We start from the raw sequence: 26,222 nt of genomic DNA on the forward strand, positions 1-26,222 counted from the left end.
GTCTACTCCTCTCTGAACTATTTTACATATTATGTACAAGTTGAGCACCATATAAAATCACATTTTGAGTGTTTTTCCTTTGTCTCTCCCTAGTTAAAACCACAGCAGAGACAAACCAAACCAAACCCTCAGAAGAGAATCCTTACTGGCTGGGTAAGAGCTCCATTTCCAGTCCTGTTAATTGCTGTAATTGCACCACATTGTGGCCTTCATATTTTTAACATCCATTTCATTATTTTCCTCCCCAGCAAGCATCCTCATTCCGAGTTGCATTGGTAAGTAGTTAAAATTGAAAATGTATTTTCCTACCCCAAAGCTGTTTGCTGTTAAACACCTGGAGTCAATGGTTGATTTCACTCTCCCTTTCCCTTCTTTGTTAGTTCCCCCAGTAGCCCTTGGATTTCTAGCTGGGATCATCATGAGACGGAAAGAGAGTGAAAAGCAGTAAGCTGCCCCTTGAAAATCATAACTTTCCCTGGGCATTTTCCCTTTCAAACCCTATACCTTCAGGATATTTGCATGGTTAGCACGATTTTACCACGTTGTGAAGTTTCTTTTTATTCTACAAATTTCCCCCTTTCTATCTCTCCAGCTCTTATAATGTGAATTTACAAAAGCAGGAGATGAAGGGAAGGGGTGCAGCGATGCACCCGGAGGTTACAGATGAGAAGAAGCAGCCCAAGCCCTGGAATTCCTATTTTTGGTAGGTTTGCTTGTTCACCTGCCCAAAAAACTTGTGCCAGACTTCTGACTATAGCCAGGGGTCTCACTGCTGCTGAGCTCACCTGCGCAGAAGATCTTTGAGCACTTTTTGACTTTCAAATGCCACGATGAACAGCCTGCTGCTCAAAGGGTGCTTCACAGGAGGGTTTGGGGTTTGCTGGCTGCTCTCTGGGTGGATTTCCCCCGTCTCTCTCACCCACAGCCACACAGGGAATTGCCACGTGTGTCCCAGCTGTGAGGAGCAGCTCCACGGTGACCTGGCCCCTCTCTCAGAGCCCTCAGAGCACGGCTGTGCCGCCTGCCAGGACTGGCTGAGCTCCCAGCCCCAAAAACCCCGCACCTACTCCGTCCCCAGCGTTGGTGACGGCGACAGCCAGAGCGCAGCAGGCACCAGGTACAGAATCCAACAGGGAGCTCCGAGGGCCCACGGGAGGCAAACAAGGGGAAAGGGGGAGGAAGCATCTTTGTGTGGATAAAGTGAGTTTTGCAGCTGGAAAACTCACTTTATGTGAGTTTTTGTGGTTCCTGTTTTAGCCGGAGCAAGGGTTTGATATTTAGGGAACAGTGGCTCGTCGGTGTTTTTGGGAGGCCGCACACTCAGGCTGTCCTCTCTCTCTCTCTCTCTCTCTCTCTCTCTGTGTTCAGCTCTCCTGCCAAAGCTGTGGATGTGCTGAGGGCAGATGGCACAGGAGAAGCTGCTCCGTGGTGGAGTGAGGCAGAGCAGCCCATGGACCACCAAAGGTCAGTCTTCCACCTAAAAATACCCAGGTGCCACGGTGGGCATGGACAAAAATCAGCAAATTTCAGAACAGAGTAGAACTGTGCTTATCAGAGAATCCCAGAATGGTTTGGGTTGGAAAGGACCTTAAAGCTCATCTCATCCCCCGCCCTGCCACGGGCAGGGACACCTCCCACTATCCCAGGTTGTTCCCAGCCGCAGAGCCATGGCCTGGAAGGCACATCCATGCTCTCAGTGCACATCTCAATTCTTCTCCGCAGTGACCACACCTGTCCCATCTGTGAGAGCTGGCTCCGTGCCCACACTGGCCAGGGTGACAGCAGTGCTGTGGCACCGGGGGAGTGGCAGGACAAGGGGTGAGTGTGGCCAGTGCAGGCAGCTCCTGTGCAGCTCCTCTCAGCACTGCAGTGTGTGCCCAGTGCCCTCCAAGCTGAGAGGTCACTGCCCAGCTTAGAATAAAAGTAGGTGGCAGTGTGTGAATGTCAGCTGCTCCTCGCCCTGTGCCAGGGTAGAAGTGTGGCGCCTGCTCCAGCAGAGATGTGGAACTGGGTGAGCTTTATTCAGATGATGCTTGTGGGGTTTCCCTGGGTGTCTCTGGAGCAGCCTGTGCTCCTCAGCTGTGCCCACCTGGCTCGGCCTCGTGTTCTTTGGAGCTCTGCTTTTGGTTAAGCAGCAAAGAGCCCAGGTGAGACCCTGCAGTGGGAGCCCCTCCTCACCCACTGCCCAGTGCTTTTCCCACCTGTGGGCGTGGTTCATTTGCTTGTGGCAAGGTAAGGTTTTGGGCCAGGGCAGTGGTAAGGTAAAGCTGTTTGCTCAGTTTATTTATTTCTCTTCTGACACTCGCCCATGCGAGTCTGGCGCTCTCTCAGGCCGACAACGCTTCCTCAACAGAGTCACTATTGACAGAGGCAAATTCGTATGAAAAACCAGATAAACGTGGTGTGACATGTACATCTGCTTGCTTTGGCTTTGGGAAGTGTGAACTCCTTGTTGCTGCATTAGCTTCGGGGTTTTTCCATTTATTCCTGTGAGTGCCTGTTCCACTGGCTGTGAGCCCCAGCTGTGGGGGAGCTGGTCCAGTTCTGCATCCTTGAATCACTGCCTGTTGGAGCTAAAAAGGGAAATGGTGAAGGAAAGCAGCTTCTGTGGGCGCTGGAGCCCGTGCAGGGTGGTTTGGAGAGGGGCAGGTCCTGTCACGACCCCGCTGGGACTGAGCCTCACCTCTCTCCCCACAGCCCCCAGGGCCCTGTCTGCCCCCCCTGCACGGACAGGCAGCTCCTGTCCCTTGTCCACGGGGACACAGCCAGCAGCCCCGTGTGTCCCCTGGCCGGGGAGGGGACCCTGGCCCACCTGGTCCCTCTGCACAGCCCCGGCTGCCACCTCTGCCCCGTGTGCTCGGTGCCCACCCACGCTCACCTGTGCCAGCCCCAGCGCCTGGCACCCGACGGTAGGAGCAGCTCCCCAAACACCCCGGGGTCCCTGGGGAGGGGCACAGGGCTCCTCAAACCCTCCCCAGGCCCAGGGGCTCCCCCTGATTCCCACTTATTTCCCATTGCAGGATAAATCCGGGAGCTGAGGAGGGAAGGGGAGCTCAGCACCGAGCCCAGGCGCGGGCAGGGGTTCAGCTCTGAGTGCAATAAAGTGACCCCAGGTCAAGGCTCTGACTTCACCTGAGCTGGCAAGGAGGCAGAAAAACCAAACATTCTTCAAACCCACCTCTGTGTTGGTTGAATGCCCACTTTTTTGTTTATTTTTGTATGAACAAAGTATTTTTGCAGCTCTTAAAGCAAGACTTTAAAACGTCACTAAACGTTTCTTTGCGCAAGGAAAATAATTTCCTCTTTGCACAGTCTTACAAGATTTATTTGTATTTCTCAAATGACTTCTTTTTAACCGAGGTTATTTTCCTAGTGTGCAGACAAAAGTACAAAATTTACAGTATTTATAGTAAAACTGTTTTGTAAATAAAAAGAATATAAAATAAGGAATATTGGTCTGGGGTTTATTTCATATTTACTAACCAAGCCTTCCCATAGAGTGGCTTAAATGCTTTTGCAGTCTCATTCTTAGCCAGATGTAATCAAGTTCATTAATTGCTTCTGCTCATTTAATTGCTGTTGTTGCACTGGTGTCCAGTGCCTGAGCTTTCCTGGGAGCTGTGATGAGGGAGGTGGGGCAGCGCTCTGCTTTTCCCTCCTGAGAAAGTGGCCTTGAAGCAGTGACTGCCAGGAAAAAAAACCCTGGCGCTGCTGTGTGGGACTGGAGTGGTCTGGAAGCCACCTGGAATGCTGCTCAGAACTTCTGGAATGCTGCTCAGAACTCGAGGGCAGCTCTCCCTGTGTGAAGCCACGGAGATGCCAAAGACCTTCCTGCTGCCAGAGAGGAAGCTGGAGAAATTCCTGTGCTTTGGGTTCCCCGTGTTTTGGGTCCCTCAGCAGCACTGAGGGCACCCTGGGCCTGGGCCTGGTTGGATTCAGGGGGTTCTGGAGGGTCCTGAGGTGGGAAATGCAGCCCCTGCCCAGAGGATCAGCAGGGAATGTCCTCCTGAGAGCGACCTGTGGAGCTTTAATCCAAAGAGGATGTGTGAGTTACCTCTGAGTACTGACAGCACTGAAAACCACCCAGTCCTCAGGGCTGGGAGAGACCCCCAGGCTCACTGAGCGCAGCCTTTGACCAAACACCACCTTGTCCTGCAGGATTTTGGGCTCTTGCCCTGCTTGTGGCAGGGCTGGGGGAGAGCTCTTGCTCTGATCCCAAGTAGGTGCAGATGGACACGGAGCCAAATCCTCTGTGGGGAGCAGGACACGACCCCACAGCTTTTGGGCACTTTGCTTTCATCCTGCCTGCCCTGACCCACTCGTGGCTGTGCTGAGGATGTGTGTGAGTGTGGAGAGAGGTGAGGGAGGAACCCTGTGGCAAAATGCCCTGGACTTGTCTGGCTGATGGAAAGGCCACGCTGAGGCATTGGTGTCCTTTCCTGGCTGTAACAGCCTGGCTGAAGATCACTGGGCAAGCTGAAGAGGTGTCATAAAATGGAGTTAACACTGGAAGATTTCCTGTTTAGAAGGGAAACACCGCTGTGGTGGAATTTTGACTGCCTAAGCCTGAGACACTCAGACTTTTGGCTGTTGGTAAAGCAAAATGTTGAGGTCTGGGGTTTTGTCTGCTGCCGAGGTAAATCACCCATCTGGGAGCTTCTCATGATGCACACTGGGAACAGGAACCGTCCAAAATGTGTCTACTACAGACCTTTGGTTTCTCCATTCTCCCCTGCTAGCAGGAACACGTCCCCCATAAGAAGGAAACCCACAAATAACAATTTCCATCCACACATCAGCCTTGTTCCGGACAGACCCCCACGTTCTCCCTTCCCAGCAGAGCTCTGTCCTGTTCAGCTGTCACAGGGGCACTGCAGGTCCTGTTTTTTCAGCCTTGCAGAACAAGCACTTGCACATTGCTGGTTATTTTTATTTCTCTCTCACGTAACCCATCTGAGTGACTAAATGGACAAAATACAACCTAAAACCTCACAGCTCTGGGTTGTGTTTGGGTTTGCTATTTCCCAGCACATTTATTTCTACTGCATAAAGTGATTTTTTTTTTTTAATGATTTAACATGTGATTTGGGGATCAGCTTGGAATTACCTCCCCACTATCAAATGAAAGAATTGTGAATGCTGAAATATTGTTTATGGGTGTGGTCACCAAAATTTACCATTGGAGAGGGTTTATTTACTGTATTTGTAATCAGTTGTACACAATTTTTCTTTATAACCTGAGTGCAAAAGACCAAGTGCAATTCTGAAGTGTGAACGTTGGATTTGTAAGTATTGGAAGCTCTCTGTCAATAAAAGAAATAAAAGGACTTGAGCAGTTCATGTCTTGCTGCCTGCTTTAGGCTCAGGAAGTGTCACCTATGTGAGGTGGGGAGCTGGAGCTGCTGGGGCTGCTCCTCCACCCAAAAGTCCTGTCTGGGGGTTTGTTCTTCCTGCCAGTGGGGAGGGATGAGCCCAGGGTCGGGTCAGGAGGATTTGTGTCCCCAGCTGGTCCCATTTTTACGGGAGGAGGGAATTCCCCACTGCCCATCCCATGCCTGGGCAGGTGAATTGTGCCGTGTCCCTTGGGTGCCACCACCATCCCTGGGGCTCTGGGGCAGAGCCTGGGCCACATCCCCTAGGGAAGGGCACCCTGCACCATGGGCAAAGTGCAGCTACAGCCCCTGTGCCTGCACCCAGCCCTTTTTAACCCCTCTTTGTGTATCCTCCCCTGCCACAACCAGCAGCAGCAGCAGCCTGGGGCACCTGCAGCCTCCCGGGGGTGCTGCCTGTGCCTGCACGTCCTGGGGAACCCACTGGTTCCTGTCCCACAGTCCTGGAAAGTCCCCCAGCAGCATCTCCTTCCTCCCACGGGGGCAGTGGGGGGAACTGGGGTGCCCATATCTGCCCCGTGCCCCCGGGAGCTGCCACCTGTCAGGGATGGTGCCCATCTTCACCCTCTGCCTGCTGGGCAGCTCCTCTCTGCTCCTCAGCACCACGCCCGGGGCTCAAGGTAAGGCAGAGCAGCAGCTCTGTTCCTCTGGGGCCTTCCTCCCACAGCCCTCCTGCTCCTCATCGCTGCTCCTCTCCTCGCTGACCCCTGTGCTCTTCCCTGCACTGGTCCCAGATGGATCTCGGCATCACAGAGCCCCCGAGCTCCTCTGCTGATGGCAGAGACCCTCTGGGGTCATCAGAGCCACAGCTGGCACCCAGCCCAGGCTGGGCACCCCCCCCGCCCCCTGGCACAGCGCAGATCCCTGGGGTGCCTTTGGGTCACTCCTGGGCTGCCCTGTCAGTGTTTTCCTGGGTCGGATCGGGCCCTAGGAGGGGCTTCAGAGCCTGCAGAAAGGCCAGGAAGGGCTGGGTGGTTGCCATGAAATCCCGGACACGCAGATTTTGTCAGCTGAGGTGGCAGCGGGGTCCCCGAGGAGCACAGGGAGGGTCCTGCAGCCCCCGGGACCCCCGCCCCAGCTGCAGCCCCCCCTGCTCGTGGGCAGACACCCTGCAGCACGGCAGGAGCCCGCAGCTCTGCAGGTCAGCATTTCCCTCTCTCCCCCCCCAGCTGCCCTGTGCCTGTTCCCACGTGTGCGGTACGGGACCGTGTCCCCCCGTCGCTATTACTACCGGACAAGGGACACCGTGAGAGTCACCTGCAACCCGGGCTACACCCTGCGGGGCGCCCACAGCAGCACCTGCGGGGCTGCCTCCAGGTGGGACCCTCCTCTGCCGGAGTGCAAGGAGGGTGAGTGTCCCAGCGGTGGGAGCAGTGCCGGCCGCGGGGAAAGCTCCCTCTTGTGTCCTCTCAAATTCACTGGAAAGGCAAAGCCGGCATGGATCTGTTCCCTTCCCAAGCTTGGCTGGCGGAGAAACAGAACCAGCTCCGGTGGGACACGGGGGTGGCTGTGCTCTGTCTGGGGCTCCGAGAGGGATGGGGAGAAGTTAACCCCGTGGGATGGCAGGATCTGAATCCCGGGGGATTTCTGACACTGCTTCTGGGCAGATGTGAGGCAATTTCAACTTCACTGTGGAATGGAAAGTAATCACAACTTCTCACTGCTTCCACGTCAGTGTGGATCCTTCCCAAATCCCGTGATGTGCCCGTAGTCCTGTCGGGACTCTCATTACTGCCAGAAACTTCTTCCAGGTCCAGCTGCACCTTGAGTGAACTAAAGCCTTGACCCAGCAAATGGAAGCCAGAGCAGAATTCAGGAGATCACGCTGCTGTTACCGAGCTGTGCCAGCAGCACACAAACCAGCACAGAGCACAGGACGCTTTCTTTCCCTCCCTCTGCAGAGGTGACATGTCCTCGGCCACCGAGCATCGCCAATGGGCTGCACGCTGGGCACTCCTCGGACAAGTTTCGCCGGGGAGTGACCGTGTCCTACAGCTGCAGGGAGGGCTTTGAGCTGCTCGGCAATGAGTCCATCACCTGCGCGGACTCCGGGCTCTGGAGCCGGCCCCTGCCCCGCTGTGAAGGTGTGTGGCTGCCTCTCTCCCGGGGCGGGGGGCAGGAAGGGTGCCGGTGTCCTGCAGGATCAGAGCAGGGCGGTTATGGCACTGAGGGGAGGGCAGGGAGGGCTCTGTGTGCAGGATCCAGCTGATGCAGGGACGTTTAAAGGCCGCTCTCGCTGCTCCCACAGCGATCGGCTGTCAGGTACCCGAGGTGCAGAATGGGAAGGTCCACAACGCGCAGAGCGCCTACAGAGCTGGAGAGACTCTGCACTTTGACTGCCACCCTGGCTATGCAGCAGAGGACTCTGATGAGGCTCGGTGCCAGCCCGGGGGCACCTGGGACCCGCCGGCGCTCGTGTGCCAGAGGGGTGAGTGCGGGCGCTGCTCAGGAACGGGCGGGGCAGGCAGGGATTTAACCCATCCGTGCAGCGTCCCTCTGCCTGCCTTCCCCTCGCTCCCCGTTCTTCCTCGGAGGTAAAATTTCCCATCTCCCTCTCGCAGTCCGGCCGTGCCCGATGCCTCCGGAGGTCGCCAATGGAAAACACAACGGCCAGGACAAAGCAGGATTCACCATGGGAATGTCTGTACGGTACTCCTGCAATCCTGGCTATTACCTGGTTGGAAGTGCCGCTGTGTCCTGCAGAGCATCGGGGAACTGGAGCCAGCCCCGCCCTCGCTGCGAAGGTGAGTCTGGGCTCTGTCCCCTCCGGGGACAAACTCAGCGTGGCTCTGAGCACAGGGGACACCCTCACCAAATCCACTGAGACCTTCAGTGAGAGACTAAATTCCATTTTCATGAAATATACGGGTTTATAATATGTAAAGAACAAGCTAAAATCCACAAATCCAGGGCCAGCACCCTCCTCCCTGTGCTCCAGTCACAGCCTGGCTCCAGCATACCCATGGATGGTGGCAGTGCTGAGACCTGGCATGGACATGGCGGGGACACAGCTTTTAGGGGGAGACCAGCTGATTTTAAATGAATAATTTCAACACTCTTTGTCCAGAAAAATCAGAGGAGAGACAGGAGACCCAAAGGCTGCTGCCAGGATGTAGCTGGCAGTACCTGGGGTTCGACCCCTCTGTCCTCCCAAAGTCTGACATACGGGAGGGTGGGGCTGAGCTGGCTCCCCAAAATCACCTCTCCCAAACTCTCATGAGGTTTCCCCCTCCCTCTGCAGAGGTGACATGTCCTCGGCCACCGAGCATCGCCAATGGGCTGCACGCTGGGCACTCCTCGGACAAGTTTCGCCGGGGAGTGACCGTGTCCTACAGCTGCAGGGAGGGCTTTGAGCTGCTCGGCAATGAGTCCATCACCTGCGCGGACTCCGGGCTCTGGAGCCGGCCCCTGCCCCGCTGTGAAGGTGTGTGGCTGCCTCTCTCCCGGGGCGGGGGGCAGGAAGGGTGCCGGTGTCCTGCAGGATCAGAGCAGGGCGGTTATGGCACTGAGGGGAGGGCAGGGAGGGCTCTGTGTGCAGGATCCAGCTGATGCAGGGACGTTTAAAGGCCGCTCTCGCTGCTCCCACAGCGATCGGCTGTCAGGTACCCGAGGTGCAGAATGGGAAGGTCCTCAACGCGCAGAGCGCCTACAGAGCTGGAGAGACTCTGCACTTTGACTGCCACCCTGGCTATGCAGCAGAGGACTCTGATGAGGCTCGGTGCCAGCCCGGGGGCACCTGGGACCCGCCGGCGCTCGTGTGCCAGAGGGGTGAGTGCGGGCGCTGCTCAGGAACGGGCGGGGCAGGCAGGGATTTAACCCATCCGTGCAGCGTCCCTCTGCCTGCCTTCCCCTCGCTCCCCGTTCTTCCTCGGAGGTAAAATTTCCCATCTCCCTCTCGCAGTCCGGCCGTGCCCGATGCCTCCGGAGGTCGCCAATGGAAAACACAACGGCCAGGACAAAGCGTTTTTTACCGCTGGCATGTCTGTACGGTACTCCTGCAATCCTGGCTATTACCTGGTTGGAAATGCCGCTGTGTCCTGCAGAGCATCGGGGAACTGGAGCCAGCCCCGCCCTCGCTGCGAAGGTGAGTCTGGGCTCTGTCCCCTCCGGGGACAAACTCAGCGTGGCTCTGAGCACAGGGGACACCCTCACCAGTGCGAACAGATCCTCTAAGAGTGTTTATTCCACGTAAAGTGTATCATGAAATCAATTAACGTCAAGCCTTCCTACGGCTGGGGAGGTTTGTGTGGACATCACGCTGATTTTGTGGTTCCCACAGTAACAACCTGTGGTTTTGTGTTTTGTTTTGCTCCGACTCCTCCTGCACACCCTCATTTCCAGGGACTGTCTGCATCAATCCAGTCGTAGCCAATGGATGGCAAGTTGGTGGCCACGGGCTTCTCTCTGCACCCGGGCAAACGGTGACATTTCAGTGCCACGATGGTTACAGCCTGCAGGGCAGTGCCAGCGTGTCCTGCCAGGAGGATGGCAGCTGGCAGCCCCCTGCTCCTGTGTGTGACAGAGCACTGCCTCACCACAACTCCTTCACCAGGTCTCCAGGTATGTGACATAACTGCCTCGGGGTCCACTGCTATTTTATATCCCCTAATCCTATTTAAGAAATGTTGTTAAACCCTTTGAGGGGAAGATTTAAACCTGTCCTGGGAAAAGAACCTAATCCTCTGCAACCCTTTGGGAAAACGTGTTTGTGTATTAATGGCTGTATTAATCAAAATGAACATTTTTGCAAGGCAAACCAAACCCTTTACTCCTAACAGTGCTCTTTGTGTGCTTGCCCTCGATGTGCCTGTCCTGCCTGCTCCTCACGTCTCTTTTCTCTCTCACTAGGTGGTTGTGGTGCTCCCACAAGGCTACAGTTTGCTGAGCTAAATGAGGAGCATAGAAATGCCATTGATTTTTCTGTTGGGAAGACTGTGCAATACACTTGCCGCCCTGGATATGCTAAAGTCCCAGGAATGTCACCTACTATGACATGCCTTGAGAGCGGAGTGTGGTCAGAAGCACTAGAGTTCTGTAAAAGTGAATAGCTCCTTGATTTGGTGTCTGTTGTTGCAGGAGGAACAGGTCTCAGGTTCTGTCCATGCTGCCAAAACCTTGATGTTACTCTGAATATGTGACTAGTAAAGCCATGTAACTCCTTGAAATTGGAAAGCCGTGTTGGGGGAACTGGGAATGTGGGCAGGGAACTGGAGGAATAATTGCACATTTTGTACTGTGATGTAGAGAGGCAGGAGCCCAAAATAAGGGTGTTCTCCTTCCCCAGGGAAACAGTGCAGTCACCCTGGTGAGCCTGTGAACGGCAAGATTATTTCCCTGACAAATCTCCAGTTTGAGTCTACAGTGGTTTACGGATGTGAAGAAGGGTAAGTCCTGGTTTGGAGGTGGTTTAGGTAAGTGTCCTCCTTTTTAACCCCTGCTCATTCACTCCCAGGAAATGGATTCTGTACAGAAGCCCCTGTACAGGGTTCTGTACCTATTGTGCCTATACACTATAGTGTGTATATATACATATATATTTTCCCTATATATATATATCCCCTATAAATGCTGGAAATGGGTCAGGCAGAGCAAGGAAGGAATTTCCCCTTCAGGACCACAGCTCTGCTGCCAGCAGGGCTGATCCCACATCCCAGGTGCTCGGGAGGAGCAAGAACTCCAGCTGAAGTGGCTTGGGATGAATAACCAATCCTTTTAACACCAGGCACAGGTTAATTGGACAATCCAGCAGACGCTGTGAGATCTCTGGGGGACGTGTTGTGTGGACTGGTCATGTTCCCCTCTGTCAGCGTAAGTAGCTCATGGCTCTGGGGGTTTGCATGGATCTGGGAAATATTTTCCAGCAGAGACTGCCACATCTTTCCAATCAAAGCTTTCACAGGCAATTTCTCCCCTCTGTGGGCAGGAAAATTACCAGAAGGTTTGGAAGTCTAAAGAAAGCAGTCTGGGAAAAAGGTACAAGATCCCAAAGCTTAAGGGATTCTGGAAAGCAGCACCTCAGCTGGAGCTTTGCCAGCAGTGCTTGAGCGTCCTGCTGCTGACTGACACCAGGAGCCCATTGCAGGAGAGGAAGGGAAAACATGTTCAGCTTAGGGGCTGTTTTGTCAGACCCAGAGAGACCAAGGGTCAGTCCTAAGGAGAGACAGAGCACTGAGCCAGGGCCAGCAGTGAATCCCAAAATCCCAGACTGTGGCTTTGCTTCCTCTCTCCACCACTGGTGAGTGCCCAAGAGCTGCTGTGCTGCTCCTCAGCGATCCCACCTGCGGGTTTCTCTGCTGATCAGGTAGTGTGGCTGATCAGGGCTGTTTCATACGAAGAAAGTAACTTTTGCTGGTACATTCTGGGGTTTTAAAGCATTTTCCAGATCCTCCAGGAAGGTGTGAACCACAGGTGGCACACAGACTGTGCCTGTTGCACAACCTGGCACCAGGATTTTATACAAGTGATGCTAAATAAGTATTTGATTTCTTATTTCTTAAAAAGTAGAAAATGCAAAGCGTGCAGGTGTTTGCTCCACAGAGAGCTTTGATTACTGCTCTGCTCTCCACCTGCCGGGGGGTGGGATCCTGTTCCCAACAAGCTCTCACCTGGGAGGTCACTTTATCCCATCTTTAGAACAAGGGTTTGTGCCCCACAGACTGAGGGATTCCAGGTGCTTTGGTGCTGCTGTTGAGGTTCTGCACTGTAGGAATGTGCCCCCTGTTGATGGAGTAAACAAGATACCGTTTGTCTCCTTAAAAAGGACAAAAGCCCAGAAGTTTCTCTCCTCAATTTGGTTAAAAGACACCTCATAGAGACTTGGAGACTTCACCTCAAACTTAAGGATAGCTAACTGGACAGAAGCCAAAAAGTCCCGCCTAAGTAATTCCCTAGAAAACAAGAGAACAAAAGAAGTAAATCGCTTTTGTGAAGCGTTTTAGCAGGAGCAAGAACCTCTTGCCCTGGCTCGGTTTTTCTCTGTAAAGAGCTTTGTTATTTTGCCTTTTATTAAAACCTTTTTGTTTCCAGCACTGTCACAGGAGCCATCCTGCTACTTTATGCCACCTGAGGTAGCTGAGCTATCAAGGGTGTGATGTTTGTCTATGAAAGCCTGTAAGCCCTGGCTCGAATAGACAAAGCATTACTGCACCTCTGCAGGCATCCCTTGCGAGCCACCTCCGGACATCCCCAACGGGCAGCACTCGGGCCAGCTGCTGAGCGAGTTCCACTACGGCACGGCCGTCACCTACAGCTGCAACCGCGGCTTCCCTCTGCACGGGGAGCCCTCCATCCACTGCACCACCCGCGACGGCCACAACGGCGTCTGGAGCGAGCCCCTGCCGGCCTGTGGAGGTGGGCTGGGCTGCCTGAGGGTGCAGGGACCCCCAGCAATCCTCCCAGCACCGCTGCTCCGTGTTGGGAAAGACTGGGAAAGTCCAGCCAGCTGGAATTCTTGCCCCAGGATTTTCATCAGGGGCTGAGGCCAGGCAGAGCAGGGGAGGCTGGAGGGCCACCCCGCTGCCCCAGGATCCCCTTTGCCCTCGGAGATGTCTGATATTGCAGGATGCAGGCACAGCATCATCTCTAGGGAGAATGATTTTCAGGCTTAAAATTGCAGCCCTTGGTGGCTTCACAGCTGCCCAGCTCTGCCTGAGGGCCTGTTCTGAGCACCTGCACCTCTTTCTTTTCCAGTGGCGAGCTGCCCTGTCCCACAGATCCAGCACGGGAGGATCGTGGCTGCCCGGTCTGCCTACTCACACAGGGACACCGTGACCTTCGAATGTGACCCAGGCTATGCCATTCGTGGCCACAGAGAGATCCAGTGCCAGCCAAACAACACCTGGGAGCCGCCTGTGCCCGTCTGCGAGCAGGGCAAGTGTCCCAACAGGGCTTAACCTTCCCCTGCTCCCCAAATCCACCTTTTGTGGCTCTTTAACACCCGGGCTGTTCTCTGTCCTGGCAGCTGGCTGCAGAGCCCCTGCCAGGCTGGGCTTTGCCGAGCTGAAGGAGCCCTACAGGAACCGGACGGTGTTTCCCGAGGGGAGCAGGGTGGAATTCGTGTGCCAGCCTGGCTACACCCAGCTCCTGGGGGTGTCACCAGCCATCACCTGCCTCAGGAACCAGACGTGGTCTGCAGCGCTGGAGTTCTGTAAAAGTACGTCCTGCGAGTGCTGAAAGCCTGAAGTGTGAGGCTTGGCTGCTTTCCCACGCTTCCCCAGCCTTGTGGGTGTCCCTGCCTGCTCTCTGTGGTGACGTCCCTGGCTGGGATGTGAGCACAGCTGTGGGCTGATGGAGGCTGGCATTCCCTTCCAGGGAAGCAGTGCCCCAGCCCAGGGAACCCAGCGAACGGCAGAGCTGTTGTCCTGACAGATCTCCTCTTCGGGTCCAAAATTAATTACACTTGTGACAAAGGGTGAGTCTTGCCCTGGCGAGAGTGAAGTGGATTTTCAGCTTTGCACAACCCAGTTCCCAAGTCAGAACTCTTGGCTGCCACTTGCAAGGCTTGTAAAGAAATCTCAAGTGGAAACATCTCACTGTTAAAATAATTAATCCTTCTGTGTGGTCCAGGTACAAGCTGGTGGGAGGCTCCCAGAGAATTTGTGAGGTCTCTGGCACACGTGTCTCCTGGAGTGGGGATCCTCCTGTCTGCCAGCGTAAGTAGGCCACCACAACGGGCCCTAGGAGATGGTTTACAAGATAAAGTGGAACTTCTTTCAAGCCAAAGGTTTTATTGCAAAAGATTTCTCAAGTCACTGAATGTGTACAATATTTCCTTTTTCTTTTCCTTTCGTTTTGGATATGCTTCTGAAAATTGTTTCAAAGATCTTTTATTTATTCTGGTCCAGACTAGGAAGAAACATTTTTTTAAATTGCCTGTTAGTGGGTAAGTATTTCTCACTGGCCAGTCTCTCTCTCTGTGCACCAGTGGTTATGGAAAGGGAGGTAAGAATTGTCCCAGCACCTCCAGACACGGGCACCAAGGGAGTGACTCACAGGAGGGGACAGATTTTCTTTCCCGTGTGTGATTTTTTCCATGCAAAGTTTGTTCCTGGAGAATGGGGTCATTGTGTCACTGCTGAGGTGGTTTCCCCTCCATCAGTGCCCTTCCTGGGCAGTGTGTGTGCCCTGCAGTGCTGACCGTGCCCTTGTCCTGCCCACAGGTCTCACCTGCGCTCCCCCTCCAGCCATCCCCGACGGGACACACAGCGGGGGCTCCAGGGACACCTTCTCCCTCGGGGACGTGGTCACCTACACCTGTGCCTCGGGGCTGGCCCCAGCTGGAGGCGCCTCCCTGTCCTGCACCTCTGTGGACGGGGAGCATGGCACGTGGAGCGGGGCAGTGCCACGGTGCCAAGGTGGGGCTCGGGGTGTGCCCACAGCCAGCTCTGGCACAAGGGACAGCCACAGCTCTGGTAGGGCCTGCGCCCATGGGGAGGCAGCTCACACGACTGATTTTATTCATTCACAGCAGTTAATGGCAGTGTTCAAAACAACTCAAGAGAATTTACACTTTTTTCAACATTTTTCTACGCATCAAATGCTTATTTGGTGGTGCTTTACTGTAACAGCTTTTTCTTTTTGATGCTGGTGGGGAAGTACTATTATTGCTTCAGTTTTCATCACAACTTAATTTGATGTATTACTTCTGAAAAAGCTATAAAAACCAGGATGTTGGTCTCTGATGGAGAAAAGTGCTAAGTTCCTGGAAAAGTTGCATATCACCTTGTCCTGACTGATTGCACTTGTGTAATCTCCCTCCTTTGCTTTCAGAGGGTTGGGTTTTTGGTGGTTGTCTTGCCCTGCCCTATTTCTCACCTGCCTTTCCTTGTTCCCGGCAGAGGTGAGGTGCCCGGCCCCCCCGAGCATTGCCAACGGGCAGCACAGTGCCAGCCCCGGGGCCAGGCACAGCCCGGGCTCGCTGGTGCTCTACACCTGCGCCGAGGGCTACTCCCTGCTGGGGAACGCCTCCATCCGCTGCACTGCCAAGGGAGCCTGGAGCCGGCCCCAGCCCCGCTGCCGAGGTGCGTTCCTGAGCCTTCCTCTGCCCGCCCCTCGGCTCCTTCCTCCTTCTCGGCTCTTGGTTTAGTCAGTGCAGCCAAACCCCCAGGGAGAGGCAGAGAGCAGAGGTGCCAGGGGCAGGAGGAGCCCCTGAGGGTTTCCCTTTCTGTTCCCACTGAGTACAAAGGCTCAGGAACAGCTGAATAACGATATTTGCATAAGGACAAGAGTCAGTAATGTTGAAATGCCCGTGACAGTGATGGCAAGGCCCAGCAGCAGGTGCTGTCCCTGCCCAGTGCCCCTCCACAGCCAGGAGGGGTTTCACATCCCCAGCTCTTCACATCCTCGTGCTCTTCCCTTCCAGCAATTGGCTGCACCAGGCCAGAGATCGAGAATGGAAAAGCGACTGGGTCAGAGACCACCTACAGCCTGGAGGACATCATTGTCTTCGAGTGCAACCTTGGCTATGCCTTGAAGGGCTCTCAAGAGTCTCAGTGCCAGTTTGGGGGCAAGTGGCACCCTCCTGTCCCCACCTGTGAGAAGCGTAAGTGCAAATGAGGGGCAGCGTGGTAGCTGGTTTCTGATCCTCTGTGTGGAGGTAAAGGGGCTGCTCTCAAGGGCTGGAAAGGAAAAACATGCACGTGTATGTCCTGCCGTCCTCCTAATCCCCATGCAAACCCCTGAACAGGCTCCTCCCCTGGGGAGGCGTGGGCATCATCTGGCACCATCCCTGGAGGGATTTAAAAGACACGTGGATGTGGCACTTGGGGACATGGGGTAGTGGTGGGCTTTTCAAACATATATGTTTCTGTGATTCAGACCCTTGGTAAATGTAGGGCTCTTCAAATGAATCCACAAAATCCAGGCTGGTGCCTGATATCATTCACAAGCACAGAAACACCAGAGCAAGTTATTAGGGCCACAGATGGAAATTAACCATTGTAGTTGCCTAAATAGTGAGAAACGATCATTTTTATGTCAATAAGCTCAGAAAACATGAAGGCTGGAAGGTAAGAGAAGGTAGGATGGAAATATTATTCAGTGACAGCCCTTGTTGCTGTTGGGCAGAAGTTGATGGGAAAGAACAAAGTTAAAAGGCTGCCTCACCCTACAGGGGGGGTTTGTGCTACCAGCTCTTGGCTCACTGGGATGTTCTCCCCTCCTTGCAGTGCCGCTGTGTCCTTCCCCTCCAATTATCAGAAATGGCCAGCACGACAGCAAGGGTGTGACAGAGTTCATCCCTGGCGTGGCAGTGAAGTACCACTGTGACCCAGGCTACGTCCTCACCGGGAAAACCACGGTTTCCTGTTTGCCATCGGGAGTCTGGAGCATCCCTTACCCCCGGTGTGAGGGTGAGCTGCAAAGGCTGTTACCCTGAGTGCAAAGGGAGAGCACTGTACTCCCACGGCCTCCCAAAACCAGGGGAGGACCCCTCAGCTCTGGCAGCCATGTCCCCAGCCTGAGCTCTGCTGCTTTTCCCTCCCAGTGATCACCTGCAGCAGCCCCAGCATCAAGGACGGAGAGGTGGCTGAGGGCCGGAGGGCTGTGTACCACCCTGGGGACAACGTCACCTTCCAGTGCCACCCAGGCTTCGTGCTGAGGGGCAGCCCTGGGGCCAAGTGCCAGCCCGACAGCCGCTGGGTGCCTGCTGTGCCCACCTGCCAGCCAGGTGAGCCAGCTGTGATGGGTTTGCCGTGGTACCAGTGCTCCTCCTCTGGGTGAAACCCCTAAAGCTTTGCTCTCTGCTCCTGCCCTGGCAGTGCGGCTCTGCCCTCCGCCCCCCGTCATCGCCCACGCCACGCTCAGCGCCGAGCCGGGGATGAACTTCACCAGTGGCACCTCCGTGAGCTACAGCTGCCAGCCCGGCTTCTCCCTGCTCGGGGACCCCTCCGTGCTGTGCACGGCCTGGGGCAACTGGAGCCTTCCCTACCCACGCTGTGCAGGTGGGGCTGCCTCAGCATCCATCCCGTGCCAGGCTCAGCATCCATCCTGTGCCAGGCTCAGCATCCATCCTGTGCCAGGCTCAGCATCCATCCCGTGCCAGGCTCAGCATCCATCCCGTGCCATGCTCAGCATCCATCCCGTGCCAGGCTCAGCATCCACCCCGTGCCAGGCTCAGCATCCATCCCGTGCCAGGCTCAGCATCCACCCCGTGCCAGGCTCAGCATCCACCCCATGCCAGGCTCAGCATCCACCCCATGCCAGGCTCACCCCCCTGCATCAAGCAAACCTGCCCACCTGCAGGATTGCATGGTATAGGGAAAACCACAGCAGGAGCTGTGCTCATTTTTGTGGCACTGGGAACAAGCTGGTGGCGTTGCTCAAATTTCCCAAAAGGAGACAGGCTTGGGTGTTCTAAATATTGAAATTAAAGGTTTCTGTACTTTACAGCCCAGAGTCGTGTGAAGGCACCACACTGACCAAACTATGTTTTGGGCATTGTTTTATCCTGTTTTTTTTAAGGCCACATAAATTAGGTGCCTGTGTCCTTACAGGCTGAGTGTCATTTGATGCAGACAAATGTCAGACTACATAGAAGATGCATTAATAACTTGGGGTTTAACAGTGCCTATCAATGCACCTGTTTCTCTTTAGCTTCATTTCACAGCCAAGGACATATTTCTCATGCCCATTTGTTTCTTGGCAGCCGGTTGTGGCACACCAACACCGTTGCTATTTGCTGAGCTAAGCCAGGAATATGAAAATCAGACTGAGTTTCCTGTCGGGATGACTGTGAACTACACTTGTCGGCCTGGATACATGGAACAGCCACAGATATCACCAACTATCACGTGTCTTGAAAATCTAACGTGGTCTGAAGCCCAGGAGTTTTGCAAAAGTAAGTTTTGTAGCTGCTTCTAATTGGTTTAAGTTGTTGTGCACGGAAGCCTTGTCATTTCCCCTTCACCACCCCCTCCTTTGGAGGGTTTGGGCAGACTCCTGAAAATAGTGATTCTTTTCCTGTAACACTGAGTAAGAAGCTTAAAATCAGCTCCCTCCCATGAGCAGGGACACCTTCCAGTATCCCAGCTTGCTCCAAGCACTGTCCAGCCTGGCCTTGGGCATTTCCAGGGATGGGGCAGCCACAGCTGCTCTGGGCACCCTGTGCCAGGGCCTCCCCAGCCTGAGAGGGAGGAATTCCTTCCCAATATCCCATCCATCCCTGTCCTCTGGCAGTGGGAAGCCATTCCTGTCACTCCATCCCTTGTCCCAAGTCCCTCTCCAGCTCTCTTGGAGCTCCTTTAGGCACTGGAAGAGGCTCTAAGGTCTCCCTGGAGCCTTTTCTTCAAGCTGAACAACCCCAACTTCCCCAGCCTGTCCCAGCATCACGGCCCTGCCCTTTTCTCAGTTTTGCTTTGTCCTCTCTCTTTAGTGCTGCAATGCCCTTCACCTCCAAATATTGACAAAGGAAACCACGACAGCCAGGAATTGGAGGTTTTTCCCACTGGGATGGTTGTGAACTACAGCTGTGACCCTGGCTACAGCCTCCAGGGAGAGGCATCCATCTACTGCACCAACTCTGGCAACTGGAGCCTCCCTCTCCCTCAGTGTGCAGGTACGCTGTGGTTCTAAGCTTGCAGTTATGGATAGCCTGGGAGTTTCTGCCTGTAGGACTCATCCTCCCCCTTCCCAAAATTCTGAATCCTTTACCCTCCCCCTTTTTTACCCATTTTGCACAATGATTTTAAGCTGTACATACTCAAAATACATTTAAAAACAATTTTTGTAGTTGACATCTCCGTTTCTCCCTATGTTTTCTCCCCTGATAGGTGGCTGTGGTGCACCTCCAAACCTCACCTTTGCTGAGCTAACCCGGGAATACAAAAATCAGCTGGAATTTGCTGTTGGGGACACTGTGCACTACAGCTGCCGGCCGGGACACTCGAGACGCCCTGGAGTGCCCCAAACTCTGACTTGCCTCCAAAACCACTCGTGGTCTGAAGCCCTAGAGTTCTGTAAAAGTGAATAGCTCCATCCATTTGGTGTTGGTTATTGGAAAATGTCTATTTTGTGGGTTTTTTAAAGGAAAGATTCGTACATGGCTTTACTAGTCACATGGTCTGGGCCGCTTAGGGCCTGTTTGAAATCACATCTTTATTGGTGGCAGAACTTGGACAGAGCCTTTTGGTACCTTCTCATAGTGTGTTACACAACCTCGAGAGAGGAGTTTAAACTCAGCCTTGTTCTTTCCCAGGGAAGCAATGTAGACACCCAGAACCCCCCAGGAATGGCAGAGTTGTTGTTCTGACAGATCTCCTTTTTGGGTCAACCGTGAGCTACACGTGTGACGAAGGGTGAGTCCCACGCTGCCTTTGCTGGCTCCATGTCCGAGTTTGGTGTTGGGTAAAGGATCAGAGCCCACTCCTCTGCGCAGCTGTTCTCCCACAGCAGACCTGAACTGGAATTTTGGTTCCAATTACGCCGTAGTTGCCTGCTCCAGAAAGGGAGAATTGTCTAATTTTTCCCTCCTGTGCTCAGCAGATTAATTTGCAAACCAGTTTCAGTTTTCCTTCTCAGATGGCCTCGAGCAGGAGCTGAGAGAGGGAGCGAGGCCGTGCTGCAAGGAAGCTCCAGCCCTTTGGAAATCATTTGGGTCCTGATTTATCACCTGACCAATCTAACCCAGAGTTATGGGGTCAGTGTTGCTCCTCTTGGATCCGGGAAGAAGGAACTTGGCGTCCTTCATTCCCACACGTCAAACCAGCAGAGAGACCTTGGTGATCAGCTGGAAGCAGGAGGCTGCAGAAGGAAACCTCTGGGGAGGGAAAAACCCAAGCTGAAGGACTTGGTATGAACTGGTATTTCTTCTCTGTACCTCCAGGTACAGACTGGTTGGACAGTCCCACAGGAGATGTGAGATTTTGGGACGAGGTGTTGCCTGGACTGGTCTGCCTCCCATCTGTCAGAGTACGTAGGTCACCACTATATTGGGGCCAGAATTGCCGTATAAAGTCCTTACAATTAAAAAGCATTTCCTTTAAATAAATAGAATTAAATGAATAAGACTATTAAAGCATGATATTCCTCTGGGATAGGGTTTTTTTTTTTTATGTTTGTATGTTTGGTTTCTTCTAAAAATCCTCCAGATGTAAGCTTTTGATCTGTCACAGCAATGCAGACTGAGATGCCTGCAGGGACTTGTCCCTTTTGTTTCACAACAGTAAATAAGAAACCAAGTAAAAAATGTGTTTTGTAGTAGAAGAGTGATATTTTGAGTACCACTGAAATGGAAATTTCCAAACCCTGTACTGTTATCTGAAGCACAAGGATGTTTTGCAGGGCTGATCATTGCAATTAGTCTTTTCTTTAGATGGAATTGCTTTGGAAGGCATGAGGCTGGGATAGTAAAGCATTCATGAGAATGACAGTACTGACAGATTTTTACCCCATTTCATGTATTTCTTAGAATATATTCACACTACTCTGTTTATGGGCACAAAACTATGTTTATATATAAAATACTGTGGTGCCCTCAAGGTACCTAAAAGAACTAAAACCCCTCAATTCTTGGAATTATTCTTATCTGAATCTCTAAGTCCTTCCTGTGAAACTCCTCTGAGCACACTGAGAATGGACTTTAGGGCATGTTCATTACGGCTTTGCATCCCTAAACACGAGTTTCTCTTTCAGGGGTGGTGTGCCCAGCCCCACAGATCCAGAATGGGAGGGTGGCTGTCCCCAAGCTCCGCTACACCTACGGGGACTCTGTCACCTTTAAGTGCCACAGAGGCTTCGCCCTGCGAGGCCACCTCACGTCCCAGTGCCGAGGTGACAGGAGGTGGCACCCACCCGTACCTGTCTGTGAGCAGGGTAAGAATCAGCTCTTGGCCTTGTCGGGATTGCACATTCCTCCTGCTTTCTCCTGCCCACTCACCGAAGCTGAAGTTGCTTTTATTTTTCCTGTTTACTCCAACTACTTTAAGGAGAACCCAGAATTTTTTCCTTTCATTTATGTCTCTCTTCACACACAGGAGATGAGCCAGGGCTTGGGTAGTGCTGTAAGTACTGGCATGATTTGTACTTTCTCACACTGCTTGTTGCAATCCATAATCTACATTCTCTTAATTCCCTGGAAATGAGGAATTTGGTAGCTGCAGGACACTGACTATCAGAGAGCTCTGAATTTTTTCCTGGAAAGGTAATACCAGGATGATGGGAAATGAAGGTAAATGTGTACATTTTATTTGCTCAACCATGTTTTTAAACTCTTAATGCTGCATTTAGATGGAGTGTCAGAACGTTATCACCACCCTGACACCACAACAAAGCAAGGTAGGTCTCTTACCTGAAGAGGCAAGATTTGATTTACTAATCACTAACTCATCCTCCCAACCTGTCCTGCTTTTTTGAGGGAACTTTGCAGAGGGTTGGGCAGTGCTGTTGGGGTCAATGCTGTGGGAGGGAGCGTTCAGCCTTCCCCAGCTGCTCAGAAGTTTTCCCTCTTGTCTCTCTGAGCTCTGCTTTGATCTGCACATCTCTGTTTTCAGTACTGCACTGCTCCAAGCCTGCAGATATCACCCACGGGTCTTTCCGTGGCCCAGCAAAAGGAGTTTTTACTGCGGGAACATCTGTAAACTACATCTGTGAGCCTGGCTTCTCCCTCCTGGGGACAGCATCCATTTATTGCACAGCATCGGGAGCCTGGAGCCATCCCCCACCCGTCTGTCAAGGTGTGTTTTGGCTGCAAAGAGCGAAGAACAAAGGACATTTAACAAGCCCTGCCTTAGGGGAAGGTCTGTAGAAGGTTTAAATCTGAGTACAGAATGTGTGATGAGAACAAGCTCGAGTTTTTAGCCTTTCCACAGCCTGCTGGAGTTACAGGGGTCCGGGGTGTTGAGCGCAGGGGAAGAAATTCAAAGGGAGCAGTTGAGGCTGCAGATGGACAATGCCTCAGTCACTCCCTGGCCACCCTTCAGCCCCCCGCTGATTGTCTCTCCCTGACTTTCCAGCTGCGAAGTGTCTGCAGCCTCCAAACATCACCAATGGGAGGCTGCAAGGCAACACCTCTGCCACCTTTCCCTCCGGAGCCGTTGTATCCTACAGCTGCGATCCTGGCTACTCCCTGGTTGGGAATGCTTTCATCAACTGCACGGTGTCGGGATCCTGGAGCCAGCCCCTCCCGCGGTGCAAAGGTGTGTCTGTGCTTCCTCTGCTCTTTGGAATTCCATGTGGGACTGAGGCACCTTCCCAGTTCTGCAGAATGCGAATGAGAGCTAATTCCTGGCTACACCCAGAAGGAATTCAAGAGCAACGTCCTATATAACCGACAGCTGTGTTTCTCATATTTTGTGTTCCCTCTAAATGTCCTCTTTTTACTGCTTCCAATTTCAGAGATCAGATGTGAATTCCCGGATGTCCAAGGTGTTAAAAAAGCCATTAAAGGAAATACTTATCGCTCTGGCACTAACATCACTCTTGAATGTGACGATGGTTACAAGCTGGAAGGCATCAGTCACACCCAGTGCCAAGAGGATTTCAGCTGGGACCCTCCCGTGCCAGCCTGTAAACTGAGTGAGTGCAATGTAAACAAAGCAAAGATTGTGTAAACAGAAGCATACAAAAAGCATTTTAAACATGCAAATGTCTGGCGGTATTTTTTTAAAAAAGGAAATATACAAGGGTGTGGTTTTAAGGAATCTGGTGTTGTGGGTCTCAGCAGTGAGACGTTGGCATGGGGAAGCTGTGGCTGCCCCTGGGTCCCTGGCAGTGCCCAAGGCCAGGCTGGATGAGGCTTGGAGCAGCCTGGGACAGTGGGAGGTGTCCCTGCCATGGCAGAGGGGTGCAACTGGATGAGCTTTAGGATCCCCTCAACCCAAACCATCCTATGATTCTAAAAGGTTTGTTGGTATTGATTAAAGACAGTTGAGAAAGGCTGTATTTTGGTAGAACAGTTTGCTGATTTTCCTTTTTTTCCCCTTCCCTCCAGCGTCCCCCAAGCCCGGGTCAGTAGGCCTAGGTAAGCAGCTTACAAACATTTTTGTCCCCAGCTCAGTGGCCTCAGTGGCACAGCCTCCCTCTGCTTACTCGGCAGATACACCCTGTTGTGCATTTAGTGTACTTCACACGCATAGTGAGAATAACCCGGATTCTTCTCCCTCAGGACTGGCAGCTGCAGCAGCTCTGCTGCTCCTGGGGGCAGGTGTTGCCTGGAAAATCATTTCCAAGCAGAAGGAAGGGTAAGGCAGCTCTGGCTGTTTGTTCCTGTCCCTTGGTGCTAAATCACAAACTTTACACACTTGATACATCTGAAATATTTGCCTCAGAGTGTCTGGGCCTTGTAATTTTGTACCTTCAGCTCAGGCTTGCAAATGATACAACCTGCAACTCATGGTGTGGTGATGTCATTTTATTTCAAGCCTCTCTTTCTTAAAGGAAACCAAACCGAGTGTTCTTTTGCAAGGCAATTCATTGTTTTCTTCTTTTTCACGTAGCTATTATCGTACCTATGAAAACTATAATTACAGAACCCCCCTGAACCCAGACTCTGAACACAAAGGCTCGTGTCTGCCATAGGAGGTATGGATTTATATTCCTCAGTCTAAATATCAGTTAGAGCTGCAATAACTATACTGTCACTTGTTTCTATTGCTGACTGCATTGTCTCCTTGAATGACTGTTTTCCTAACACAATCATTCAAGCAGAAACCTCTTTCCCTTTTGTCTTCTGATAGAATATTTTCTTTTGCTGAATAGAAGGTGTTTTAAATGTATTAGGGTTTTAAACTGTCCTATTTTTCTTTCTGACTCTACCCTCAAAGTGTGTTTTTCCCACAGTCTGGATGGTTGGTGTGCACAGGTCAGACTTCCAGACCAGTCCTTGCTTCTGACTTAAAGCTGCTTTTAATTTGTACAGATTATGAAAAAGCTGAAAAACTGCCTCAGCAGTAGTAGAGTCAGAAAAGGACTGAACTTGGTTCCTGTTTTTTTTATTGCTTTCACACTTGCTACAAAGGTACTTTTACTTACAAGTGAATCTATTTTCTATGGTGGATCTATTGCAGCCAGCAGTGAAATTTCACTGTTAGCAGCACTTCCCCTCTAAAGTGGGACATGTAAAAATATCAGTTTTGGGCGATTTCTTTGAAACAAAGCATTTCCCAGAAATTCTCTCCTCCCTTTCCGGGTGGTGATGGAATCTCTACACACCCGTACAAAAGCAGGAAAGCTCTGATTTCAACACCAGGATATCATCTCTTCCCCAGGCTGGGCGTCCCTGCCGCTGCTAACCAGGCACCGGGCTCATTCCCCGCGGCGAGGAAGCGCCGCTCAGGTGGAGACTGGAATTCTGTGGCCAAAAAAAAAGGACATTTTACTGTAAATCTTCAATGTTCTTTGGCTCTCTGTAGCTACTGGAAGGATCTAATGAGGCTCAGACTGCACGCAGTGCGGGTGCTGCCTCGGAGGGAATTCTGTGTGCAGGTCCTGATGAAGAATATTTCCTTTTTCCCCAAAACACTGGATAACCAAGTGGATAACCCTAAGCCTTGGTAGGGAGAAAAAATGAATAATGCACTGGCCAAACCCCCCGTTTCCTGTCTCCCTGGGCCTACCCACCTGCACAAGGGTGGGAGTAACCATGTGTTAATTAATGCCTTAATTACAGCTGTATTTACATCTTTATTTCCTTCAATGCTTACGTGCAGTGTTCCTCTACCAATGCTTAACCTAATAAAAGCTGTTGATGACAATTCTGTGTCTTCTTTTAGGCCTACCCAGAACTTTTAAGTGTTTTCTGTTTTGGTGTTTTGGTGTTTTTTGGTTTGTTTTTTTTTTTTTTTTTTTTTTTAATTTTTTGGCTGTTCTATTTTAACACTGTTCCACCACACACAGGATTTAACTTCCAAAGGCGAGCAGCCTCGCACAGCGCTGTCCATCCTCAGCTGGCTGTTATTTTTAACTAATTCCTGTTGGTGTTCCAAATGTAGCACCTAAATACACTTTGATTTTTTCCTCTTTCCTTGAGCTGCCCAGGAAGGGATTCGATCTCCTCGCAGCCTGTAACGCGCTGAGGGTGTTGTAAAATGTGGAATATGTCCACATATTCCAAGATTACTTTAAGTCAGGGCGTTCTTTGGTGGAAGATCTTTGTGTACTTTCAATCCTAATCCATAAAAAAGGAGCAGGCAGGAGCACCCCTTAGTCAAGGGCATCCCCGAATGAACTAGCTTTGAGGATGAAGGAAATCAAGGTGCTGATGCATGCGTTTGGCAAAATACTCGAGGCCCATGTATTCTTCAGCTGAACAAAGATTTTATCATCCTGCTAAAAATCCCACTTCCCTGAGCATGCGTTGAACCGAGCCGGGACTGCGTCATTCGCGTGGGAATTAACTCACCACAACAGAGCGGCCGTGCCTGGAAAGCGCCCTAACCCTGCAGCGCTGTGTGCACCAGCGGCCCGGGGAGCTCGCTCCGTGCATTCTCAGCGACGCCCGGGTGAAGAACACCCCGAGCTGTCCCCGGGCCGCCGCCCCTCCGCTGAGGGGGCCCGGCGGGCGGGCCCGGCCATGGCGGCGCCGCGCTGAGGGCGGGCCGGGCGGGGCGGGCCGCGCATGCGCACCCGGCCCCGCGCTGCGTCTCCGGCGGCGCCGGGAGCGAGCGGAGCGGCCGCGGCCGCGGCCCCGCTGCGGGGATGGGGCGGCTCTCGCTGCCGCCGCTGCTGCTGCTGCTGCCCGTGCTGGTGCTGTGGCGGCTCGGCGGGGCCCAGGATAAGAGTGAGCAGCGGCCGCTCGCTCTTTGCTGCCCCGAGCGGGCGGTGCCGGTGGGGAAGGGGCGCTCGGAGCGGCGGGCGCGGCGCGGAGCCCTCAGGGGACCGCGGCTGGGAGGAGCGGTCGGG

The 26,222-nt window shown here is 52.9% G+C and overlaps 1 protein-coding gene across 1 annotated transcript in view; it reads left to right on the forward strand.

Moving 5' to 3' along the window:
* Positions 1-26,222, forward strand: part of CR1 (complement C3b/C4b receptor 1 (Knops blood group)) — a 38,794-nt gene that overhangs the window by 1,602 nt on the left and 10,970 nt on the right. The window contains exons 5-44 of the mRNA XM_053963715.1: positions 94-153; positions 249-275; positions 381-444; positions 593-703; positions 926-1,117; positions 1,369-1,464; positions 1,723-1,818; positions 2,698-2,909; positions 5,936-6,010; positions 6,560-6,739; positions 7,292-7,474; positions 7,639-7,818; positions 7,952-8,134; positions 8,632-8,814; positions 8,979-9,158; positions 9,292-9,474; positions 9,732-9,950; positions 10,239-10,430; positions 10,675-10,774; positions 11,113-11,198; positions 12,546-12,740; positions 13,080-13,259; positions 13,351-13,542; positions 13,701-13,800; positions 13,956-14,041; positions 14,549-14,743; positions 15,227-15,409; positions 16,556-16,738; positions 16,873-17,055; positions 17,147-17,329; positions 18,034-18,225; positions 18,760-18,942; positions 19,157-19,348; positions 19,582-19,681; positions 20,209-20,294; positions 21,018-21,377; positions 22,337-22,519; positions 22,719-22,898; positions 23,314-23,343; positions 25,870-26,100. Of these exons, the coding sequence (XP_053819690.1) occupies positions 94-153; positions 249-275; positions 381-444; positions 593-703; positions 926-1,117; positions 1,369-1,464; positions 1,723-1,818; positions 2,698-2,909; positions 5,936-6,010; positions 6,560-6,739; positions 7,292-7,474; positions 7,639-7,818; positions 7,952-8,134; positions 8,632-8,814; positions 8,979-9,158; positions 9,292-9,474; positions 9,732-9,950; positions 10,239-10,430; positions 10,675-10,774; positions 11,113-11,198; positions 12,546-12,740; positions 13,080-13,259; positions 13,351-13,542; positions 13,701-13,800; positions 13,956-14,041; positions 14,549-14,743; positions 15,227-15,409; positions 16,556-16,738; positions 16,873-17,055; positions 17,147-17,329; positions 18,034-18,225; positions 18,760-18,942; positions 19,157-19,348; positions 19,582-19,681; positions 20,209-20,294; positions 21,018-21,377; positions 22,337-22,519; positions 22,719-22,898; positions 23,314-23,343; positions 25,870-26,100 (6,219 nt within the window). The remainder of the gene's footprint in view (positions 1-93; positions 154-248; positions 276-380; positions 445-592; positions 704-925; positions 1,118-1,368; positions 1,465-1,722; positions 1,819-2,697; positions 2,910-5,935; positions 6,011-6,559; positions 6,740-7,291; positions 7,475-7,638; positions 7,819-7,951; positions 8,135-8,631; positions 8,815-8,978; positions 9,159-9,291; positions 9,475-9,731; positions 9,951-10,238; positions 10,431-10,674; positions 10,775-11,112; positions 11,199-12,545; positions 12,741-13,079; positions 13,260-13,350; positions 13,543-13,700; positions 13,801-13,955; positions 14,042-14,548; positions 14,744-15,226; positions 15,410-16,555; positions 16,739-16,872; positions 17,056-17,146; positions 17,330-18,033; positions 18,226-18,759; positions 18,943-19,156; positions 19,349-19,581; positions 19,682-20,208; positions 20,295-21,017; positions 21,378-22,336; positions 22,520-22,718; positions 22,899-23,313; positions 23,344-25,869; positions 26,101-26,222) is intronic.

The sequence above is a fragment of the Vidua chalybeata genome, chromosome 24 (assembly GCF_026979565.1).
Source record: "Vidua chalybeata isolate OUT-0048 chromosome 24, bVidCha1 merged haplotype, whole genome shotgun sequence".
NCBI classification, from domain to species: domain Eukaryota; kingdom Metazoa; phylum Chordata; class Aves; order Passeriformes; family Viduidae; genus Vidua; species Vidua chalybeata.